The 10,441-nt window shown below is 42.5% G+C and overlaps 1 protein-coding gene across 1 annotated transcript; it reads left to right on the top strand.

Annotated features, from left to right (window-relative positions):
* The first annotated feature begins 1,645 nt into the window (after window positions 1–1,645).
* fgf17 (fibroblast growth factor 17) lies at window positions 1,646–10,214 on the top strand. The gene is made up of 5 exons (XM_074670641.1): window positions 1,646–1,677; window positions 1,770–1,806; window positions 2,019–2,196; window positions 5,991–6,097; window positions 9,924–10,214. The coding sequence occupies exons 1-5, from the start codon at window positions 1,646–1,648 to the stop codon at window positions 10,212–10,214; spliced, it is 645 nt and encodes a 214-aa protein (XP_074526742.1).
* The last annotated feature ends 227 nt before the right edge of the window (window positions 10,215–10,441 follow it).

Raw genomic sequence — 10,441 nt, 5'->3', positions numbered from 1 at the left:
TTGACAGATGCAATGTTAGGACAAAGTAAATGACCAAGTGGAGAAAAAAGAGTCATAGATACAATGCAAAAAGAATACAGGTCACAAAACACCCAGAAGAGACCCAAAATAATCACAGACACTAAAACAACCGACAGGGGTGAAAGGAGCATGCACTGCAAAACATACTTTTTACGCAGGTGTGTGTTTTATTTTTAGTAAAACATGATATTTTAGACTGAAAATGAGCCACAACCTCCTAAAACGCCCAGGAAACGATTTATTTCAAGAAATAAAGACAAGAGGCCTGGAGTAAGAAAGTCTTCCAGTTAGGGAAGAAGCTTTGTCTATTGCTTCCTCCTTCTTTTCTTAAATCAAAATGTCTGATTAAAGAAACAGTTTCTTTTCCTCGCTGGCTGATTTTTTCCCTCCTTATAAGCAACATCTAAATCAGAGTTTTTTTCAGGACTTCTCAGGTAAAAGTGGCTCACGCTGAGTCTGTTTATTTGTTTAACTAGAAATAAAACAGAAACACTTGCATAAAATGCTCAACACAAGAACCACAAAACTATCTCTGAGTAGTGCAAAAAATTCAAACAAACAAAATATCACCTGAAAAGAGATGGAGATAAAGCTCCAATAACAATAACCAGAGCAGGGAGGGGGAGCATGGCTGAACAGAGACAGAAGAGTACAGTGTGTTTGTAACCCTGCAGGCTCTTACACTTTCTTACACAGGACTCTATGAGCTGTCAAAGGCTGTGTCAGGAATCACCCACAGACACTGAAGAAGAGGAAGATACAGAGGGTCTGCTCTTCTTTCTCCTGTGTGTTGATTGAATGTTGTCGGAGTGAGAGCAAAGGCATCTCCTGCTCATCTTCAGGATGTTGATTGCTTCTAATGTGGAGATGAAACGGGCCTTTTGTCTCTGATTTGTTTCGGCCTCCTTCGACATGGGCTGGAAGTGTGACCAGTTAACAGAAGATAAAAGGGACATGAAGGGGGGAGGGATGCGGGGCTCTTTAACACCTAATTGCCGCACCCATAAGGTGCCATTAAGCTCCTGACCTTTAAATCCAAAGCTGCGGCACTGATCGACGGCTCGGATATCTGGAGTGACCCTTTCAAACTCTGCTCCGCCTCTGAAAGGCTTCAAACTGCTGTTTCTTAAATGATGTTATTTGTGGTTTCTATCTAACACATATCAGCCCCCTCCAGTTAAATCATCATTAGGGGTCGTGTTGCTGTGCCCACCCACCACAGGCTGCACACAGGGAGGGACTCTCTTTCTACATTTAACAGTGAGCAGCCTGATCTTTGGGACACAGACAGCTTTCCAAAAACCTGGACTTCAACCCAAGCAGACCCTCACAGAGCCGGGCATCCCTCTCAGGTTGAACCCGGGGATGTGGAAGAAACCCTGAGCAGCTTTGTGGGACGCATCAGGATGGATCTGGTTTTTACGCACAGCGTGGATCTCCGGAAGACGCTCTCATCAGTCGGCCGGATCAGGTTTTTGGTCAAAGTGAGGGGAAATAATTTCCACTGAAGACTCTGCTGGTGTGGATGGACAGGTCGGGGGGGAGGGGGGGCAACGCGACACTGTCTGGATTTATTTAGCGCATCCTGCTGGGATTTCTCTGATCGGATGAAATAAAAAGGAGGATGTATGGAATAAACCAGCGCTGTGTTTACATGTAAGAAGACTTTTTAAATTACTGTCCATGTTGCAGATGTGTCTCTCTTTAACTGAATACTTTTGGTGCTTTCTTTCCTCTCACTGCTGCAGATCGTTTCATTTTTTCGTGCTGTGGTGCCATGCTCAGGTAAGCGCACAGCTTTTCCCATTTCACCATCACAGAAAGAATGTTTGAAGAGTAGGAATCAAAGTTATGCTCAACAGTTGGAAATACACAGCGGCAGTTATTGACTTGATGTGTTCAAAGGTTTATGAAATTGGCTCTCTCAGTTTGTGTCTCAGATTTTCAGATTAGAAAGAAAAAAATGATGTATTTCATTTTTCCCTTTGCATAAAAAGGGGGAGAATCACCCGTCTCCTAATTTTAAGCAGTATGTGAGGACGCAGGGCGCAGTGACGGACCAGCTGAGCCGCAGACAGGTCAGGGTGTACCAGCTCTACAGCCGCACCAGCGGGAAACACGTCCAGATTCAGGGCAAGAGGGTGACCGCCACGGCCGAGGACGGAAACATGTACGGTAAGAGAGGAGTCCTGTTAGACCTCAGAACCTCAGAGCTGCGCCTCTTGAAGAGTTTGCTCTTTTCTCATCTTTACAGATTTGCAGAGAAACAAGTCACTTAGGAAGGAATCCTCAAAATCTCAAAAGAAAGAAAGATATACCTGTCTTTTTAATTTCTAAATCATCTTTCCCTAGAAAAACAAAAGTTGAACAAATCTGTCTCTTTCAAATAGACCTAAAAGGCTAAATGACACTTCTGAACATCATGGAAATCACTGGATTGTATCGTAAAACCCCCTGAGCTGTCGTGAAATGTGATCGTCTACCTCCAGTTTTCATTAAGGTAGAACTGGAAGATTTGTAGTTTCTCAGCTTTTCTTGACTAAAAGTGTTTTTGTTTTCTGCGGCAGCCAATCAGAAACATTTTATGATTTCAGAGGATCAGCTATGACACAGCTCGGTGAAAAAAAATCAGAAGCAACTTCCTCCAAAAGGTTAACATCATCATCTTAATCTGAGGGCGAGGTCACGCTGGCCATCCGAACCGTGCCCTGCTCAAGCACGGTTTACGGAGGTCCAAACAGAGATGGTAGCTGCCTTACAGTGCTGGTGCTCTTCTGCACACCACCCATGGAGGGCGCTGCCAACATCAGAGCCTAAATGCTTAAAAAACTGTATTAATGACAACTCTAACAGATTATTCAGCGAATGAGCCACAAAGAGCTTAAATACATATATAAAAAACAGCAAACAAAAGTTTTCCATGAGCATGATGTTTGATAAGAGAAAGGTTATTTTTAAAGTTAGCCTCACACTCCATCAGGACTCAGGTCATATTTTCACTCTAGTCTGAGAGTGTGATTCAGAAACTCAGGCATGCACAAACCTGCAGCTATCATTATGCACCCAGAAAACATTTACAGCTGGTACTCTGAGCAAAAAGTCCAACATGAACAAGTCTTTTTTTTCTCATCCCTTTTTGTAGTTCACGTTCTCATGCAAAAACCATCTTAAAAGATTTACAGTGAACTAGATTCATCTGGCTAGTACAGAAAATGATCTCATTTCAAGATATTCAAGGTGTCACCTGATTTTCTAAAATACGTAAAAAGAGAAAATCCACCAACGACACATTGACATGTGTAGTTTCGAGGCAACACAGCCCTTAATCTTTACTTCCTCTATCCGAAAATGAGACAATTTTCTGTCCTTGTTCAGTGACTGGAACATGCATTAAATTATGAGTAAGACTTTTTGAAAATAGAAATAAGACAAACGCTGGCTCGGCGTTGACCTTTTGTGGTGGTGGAGAGTCAAAATTTGCTCCCTGTCTAAAACAGTAATACTTTTTTCAAGCAGTGTTAAAATAAGCTCAAGAACTAACTCAAACTACTTGTTTGTGATGTGTGGATGCGTTTGGTGAAACCCATGGATCATTCAGTACCACTGGCTGCAGAGGTTTGTGGTCCTGACTCTGTACACTTGTTGAATGAAAGTTTGGGTTGAACAGATATCCATGTGCAGGTCCTGCTGGCCTCAGGCATGCTCAGGAAGCGCCTTCAGTCCCTCCCTCCCTCTGAGAGATGTTCTCGGACCTGTATGCTAATCCACTCCCTGCTGTATCCATGAAGTCATCGTCTGGCAAACTAATGGCTGATTAGGAGGAGTTCTTTGTCTCTGCTGCTCCAATACACAAAGCCGTTGTGATGCCAACGAGCATCATTTAAGAGCAGGAGAAAGTCAGTGGATGTTTATTCTGCCTCTCAGTGTGGAGTGATAACATTTGGGTAATCATTAGGTGTTAGAGGGTTCATGCCAAGAGGTGTTTCCTCATTAAATCAACCCATTGTGAGAGCAGGCTGCAGTTTCAGCTCAGGACCAATCATTCCACCGACTTTAAACAGAAATTCACATTTCAAGAATCATGATTTTTTGTTTTTGAAATCTGCTGAAAGAAAGATGACGTGACCTGAGCAGTGTACGGGAGAAAAGTGTCTAAACCATCCTAATATGGAGAGAGAAATTTATTAAAAGAATAGATTTGAAACAAAAAAAGATTGGAAAGCAAAATAGATACGTGAGAAATGAAAAAAAAAAAAAAAACTGAGCTCAAAACAGAACAGGTAGCAATTGAAAAAAAAGTTGAGATCAAAATACAACAGGCTGCAACTGAAAAGGGGGGGGGGGGATATTTCTTTCAGGCTTTCTGCCTGTAAATCAGTCCTCTTTGCTTTCAAGTTGAAAACCTCTTAAAAATCAGTCCTCTTTGCTTTCAAGTTGAAAACCTCTTAAAAATCAGTCCTCTTTGCTTGCAAGTTCCAAAGTTTTGCTTGCAAAGTCTACTGCACTTAATGGGCGGGGCCTACGCTGGTGGAAGAGAGAATAGTTTCTATTGGTTGGTTAATGTACACCAGAACTGAGAGATGAAAAGTCAGACGATAGATCATTTTCACATGTGGTGAAAGCATCTAAGCGCACAGAGGCTTTGAGCTCTGTGCTAACAGCTAGCAGCCATGCTACAGCGGCTGGCTGAGCCTTGTGGAGCCGCGGCTCGGTTGTTGTTAACAGCAACGCTGTTGGCTCGGTGCAGACCTGGTCAGCTGGTGAAGCAGGGGTCTGATGAGCATGACGTCCGTGACATGTCCTGTTATACGCAACTATGCTCAACCAAGTTGTGACATTGCCAGGTGATGAAAAAGGCACCTTATCATGTGTTGATGGAATGTGAAAAGTAAATTAAAAAATTAATTAACAATGCTTAGCCTGGCGGCCTGTCAGGCTTGTAATACACTGGGGGAAACCCTGTACTGTTGTGTAGGAACCATGACAGCACGTGTACCGTGGAACAAAATGTTTAATCACTCACTAACTTAGCTAACTTAGGGCATTATAATTCATCATATTGTATTGTGTTGTTGTTGTTGTTGTTGTTGTTGTTGTTGTTGTTGTTGTTGTTGTTAGTGTACAGCAGACTGTCGCAAGGAGCTATCAACTTAACTCCAGGCGTTGTGTAAGAGGGAAGTGGTAGCTGGCGCTCACACTTGGTAAAGTCAGGTCAAACCAACCAATAGAAACTATTCTTTCATCCACCAGCGTAGGCCCCGCCCATTAAGTGCAGTAGAATTTGCGAGCAAAATTTTAGAACTTGCAAGCAAAGAGGACTGATTTTCAAGAGGTTTTCAACTTGAAAGCAAAGAGGACTGATTTGTGGCGCCGTGAGGAGGGTGAGGGCGACTCATTGGGAGCTCCACGTAAACTAAAAACACTGAGCAAAGACCCCAACACAAGTTTTTCACAGTGTATGTACTTGTACATTATCTTGTGACAATAAAAGCATCTCATCTTATCTTATCTTATCTTACAAATAAAATGGAAAGAAATATGTTCTCCATTTTTTTAGTTGCAGCCCGTTTTGTTTTGATCTCATTTTTTTTCATTTCTCACTTATTCTCTTTTGCTTTCAAAACTTTTTTGTTTCAAATCTCTTCTTTTTGATTGAATAAAAAAAGAAACAAAATTCTCTCCATATCCTAACACACAAGAGGTGGAGCTTCATAAAACAAGGAGCTGTCCGAATAAGGAGTCTGAATAAAGCTCAGTCAGGGTTCAACACACAAATTATCTTTAACAGAGAAATGGAATGACCTTATTCCTACTCGTATGCCACACCTCTCTGTAAATTGAGGCTAGAGTTTCAGCATAAAGGTAAAAAAACAAACATGGTTATTTTCTGGTGAAGGCCTCTCTGCAGCTGCATGTTCCTCATGTTAACACTCCAGCTTCTTCACCCTCGTTTTTCTGCTTCTTCGCAGCCCGTCTTTTCGTGGAGACTGACACGTTTGGCAGTCGAGTGCGGATAAGAGGAGCAGAGAGTGGATGCTACCTCTGCATGAACAGGAAGGGGAAACTGGTTGGAAAGGTACGGGACATACAAACACTTCTTCATTTAACTTTTCATAAAGAGACTTGAAGAAAAGACTTGAACATGATTGTGGTGAGATCCAGCCAGGTTCTATTATTACAGTGGAGGATTTGTAATAAATAGTCGATATTTAAGGGGATTAAGTCCGACTTCATCAGTACAGAGCTTCAAAAGTCAGGTGGGAAATACTAACTGCTTCAAACCTCCCCTGACTTCATAATAATGTTTATGTTCTGCAATTTTCCTCCTGGTTCCTCTGAAATTGGTAGAAAATTAGTGCCAGAGTTTTATTTTCTGCATTTTAAAAAGGTGAAAACTGTGTCTAGGGTGTGTTAATGTGAAGGCTTAAAGTGTAGAGATAACGGATGGGTGGATAGATGAAGTGGACAAATTGTCTCCAGGGTTTAAGAGTCCTCATTCTGTTTCAAAGGTGGTCATAAAGTCAGGACTGTGTTTGGAGCAGCTGGATAACTCAAACAGGAATGCCTGAAGTCATTTTAAGGACTCTGGGTAGTGCTTCATTTTACCCCCCTGTGGCCAAAGCAAGAATTACAGAAGGATCACAAAAGGAAAAAAACAGCAATGCTGCTGAAATCTTTTTCATTTGTTTAACACATAAAAAATAAACCAAGGAGCTGGCTTCTAGAGAAAAACAAGATATAATCTCAAGTTATAAAAAATAATAATAATAATAATCAACTTTCTGACCCGAGCTGGTGAACAATTTTGTCCCCGTCAGGGCTCCCACAGAGGACTGAAGAGGTGAGACAGGTGTTTATTAAAACCTCAGTTCTAACAGTGAGAAAGTCTTTCAAGAAAGTGGAAAAAAGCCAAGCTGGTCCAACTGAGGGCTCTCAGGGAGCTCCACACCCTACTCTTATCAGATCTGGGGTCCACTAAAACAACTGTCATTGCCACTGTCATTGTCTTCTCATAACCCGTCCATCAGCCCAGGACATGATGTGCTGGAAACAAGGAGTCCTCAGAGCTCTGACTGGTGGTCGCCCCATCTGATTGGCTCATAGTGATAAGGGGAAAGTTCCCTCCCAGCATGCACTGCCTGCGTGTTTGGTCATAAGTCAACTCTGGACTTCCCTTATGGAAATGGAAAAGACAGATTCACACGTCTGGCTGACATGACAGCTCGTAAATTGGTTTGTCATCGTGGAGGCAGCAGATTTTTCAGTGCTTTTCAGCTTGAAGACAGTAAGGTCTGTTTAACCTCTGTTTAATCTTTTAGTTTCTAATGTTTAGGGTCTGGCTGCACGGTGGTGCAACGGTTAGCGCTGCAGCCTCACAGCAAGGGCTGCACGGTGGTGCAACGGTTAGCGCTGCAGCCTCACAGCAAGAAGGTCACCGGTTCAAATCCCCACCTCGGCCGGTTGGTCTTTCTGTGTGGAGTTTGCATGTTCTCCCCGTGCATGCGTGGGTTCTCTCCGGGTACTCCGGCTTCCTCCCACAGTCCAAAAACATGCTTACCAGGTTAATTGGTCACACCAAATTGTCCCTAGGTGTGAGTGTGTGCGTGCATGGTTGTCTGTCTCTGTGTCAGCCCTGCGATTGACTGGCGACCAGTCCAGGGTGTACCCTGCCTCTCGCCCAATGATTGCTGGGATAGGCTCCAGCCACCCGCAACCCTAAACAGGATAAGCGGTATAGAAAATGGATGGATGGATGGATGTTTAGGGTCTGTCGATCACACAGCCGTGACCCTGCTATAGATTTAAGGGGGTTTAACATCTACAGCAGCTGAAACTAGGATTGCTTACCAACCATAACCCAAAGACAACCTTCAGAACTTAACGTCAAACACAGGATGTATTCATCATGCTAGAAAACTCATGTTAGTGGCAAAGTATTGAAACTTCTCTTTTGTTCAATAAGAAATCTTGCTTTTTTTTCCCCACATCAAAGCAGCCCTCCTGCTTTGGTACGAGTAAGCTTTTTCAGTTTGTTGTCAGTTTCTTGTGATAAAATGAAAAACCAAACCTGAAATCTGATTACATTTTTCTGTCTCACTTTCAGTAAAAATTTACCAATTAGCCTCAATATAAGGCTCATTGGTCAATTTTAACTTGTTAAATGTTTTTAAGCAATTCATTGTTATCCTTCAGTATTTTGAAAGCAGAAGTTTTCCTGGACAGGCAGGTGAATGTCTAAAAGGTGATTTTTTTTAGTGAAATGAGCAGGTCTGACAGTAACTGACCACACAGATCCATGAATTACTGGACGCTCTCTTTTCCCCGGCATGTGGACTCATTTCTTTTTTCTCACAGAAGCTTTTTGCTGATCATAGAGTGGGTCATGTGATCCAGCAGGGTGCCATGACGAAGTTTGTTGAGTGGACGGTGTGAAGCTTTCCGCTCTCATCGCATGGCTAGCAGAAATGATACTGCATACTGCAGACTGCAGTTAGGCAAAGCAGCTTTATCTATAGAGTATGCACAAAGCAGATCAGTGTGATTTACACTGAAACAACATGTCTGCCCATTAAAGTGTTTATGTGTTAAAACCTTAGTGAAGGAAAAAGGATTAAATTAAGAATAGAAATAAAATAAAATGAAAAAATGAAGTTTTGCAGTGCAGCATAGACTAATGATCAGCTGTAAAAATATTGTACCACACATTTTCATAAGAGGGATTTGTAACAGGAAGCTGACTCTTTGCAGAGTGAAGCAGGTGCAGGTTGGGCTTAAATTAAAGTCGTAGAAAAACTCCACCGAGAAGGTCAGAGTGAGCTGCATGAATGAACACAAAGCACAGAAATTTTCACCAGGACCATTCCCCGCCAACCCTGAGGTAACGTGTCCACGAGAGGTCAGAGTGAGCACAGCAGGAAAGGTTCAGGACAGTTAACCACCAGCAAGAGATGAGGAGATGAAGATGTCCACTTATCCGTCGTCACCTCTCTGTGGCTTCCTTCACTATCAGATCAGAAATATTCCCCAGAATTATGGATGTTCAATACCACTTTTTTTTAGACCAATACCAATTCGAGTATTCCCTCTTTAGCATTCACTGATACCCACTACTGATACCACAAGTATTTTTGATCACTAAAATTTCAATGAAGCGTGGCAGTTCATTTTAAACACATACAGCACAGTCACTCTGACATTAAGTCCAAAATCAAACACACACAGCTCTCTCTGAGTTTAGGATTTGTTTTGGATAAATTAGCTAAAGTGCAAAACAAAACTAACAACTGTCAGAGTTTAAGTCATCTTTTGAAATAAACTGAAGTGGAAAATAAAACAGTTTCACTTTAAGCTCTCCCTCGTTCATTCATATTTTCTAAACAGGACCTGACGCACATTTGCCGGGGCGTCAAACCACAGCAGTGCAGTGCTAACTACTGGGGAGGAGGACTTTGGATTTTTTACCTTGAGTTTCGGCTGCCTTCATGATTACCCCATACCTTAAAATAAGGCCAGTATTCTGACAGCAGGTATCGGTACTGGCCCATCCCTGCTCTGAAAGCTTTCAACATAATATCCCGATCCACCTCTTCATCCTCTAAACAACGTAAAGCCGTGAGGGACGTGTGAGAATGAGCTCCTGAAACATTTCCTGAGCGTTTCTTGAAACCGTCATGTGTGAAGCTCACAGACTGACATCAGTACAATAAATCACCATCAGTTAGGCTTTATGGTGTTCTTCTCCTCGTAGCTGTCAGTTAGCCCTCAGCCTCCTCTTTCTCTCAGACCTCAGGACATTTCATGGTAATAGTCAATTGATAAATAAAAGCATTGAGAAACACCTGTTTGTGATAATTCCTTCCACCTATTCTAACCAAAGAAACCTTTTCTGTCTCCTCGTGCAGCCCAACGGCCGGAGCAGAGACTGTATTTTCACAGAGAAAGTACTGGAAAACAATTACACAGCTTTCCAGAATGCCAAGTATGAAGGCTGGTATGTGGCTTTCACCAGGAAAGGGAGGCCCATCAAAGCCTCCAGGACGCGAGAGAACCAGAGGGAGGTCCACTTCATCAAGAGGCTGCACACAGGCCCGCCCCCCTTCCCCAACACGGACCAAAGCAAACACTTTGAGTTCATCCGATTTCCGTCCACACGTCGAGCGAAGCGGAACAGGAAATCTCCTACCTCTTCCTAACACACAGAAACAGCAGAGGACTGATGACAGGACTGTGACACATGGAAGAAACAGATGCAGTTTTATTTTTGTATATTTTTGATATAGGTAAAAGATGGTTCAAAGCCATGAAATTAAAGTAAAATTGTAAAATGATCATATGTAAATACTGAAAGAGAGTAAAAAAAGATGGGTTAATGGTCCTGTGTGTCTGTGTCCACTGAAGGTTGGTGAGGAACAAGCCGCTG

The sequence above is a fragment of the Halichoeres trimaculatus genome, unplaced genomic scaffold, assembly GCF_033239565.1.
Source record: "Halichoeres trimaculatus isolate MK-OKI-2021-1 unplaced genomic scaffold, fHalTri1.1 fHalTri1_scaffold_5, whole genome shotgun sequence".
Taxonomy (NCBI): Eukaryota; Metazoa; Chordata; class Actinopteri; order Labriformes; family Labridae; genus Halichoeres; species Halichoeres trimaculatus.
Note: the sequence above shows the minus strand (reverse complement) of the source record. Positions and strands in the feature narration are given on the sequence as shown.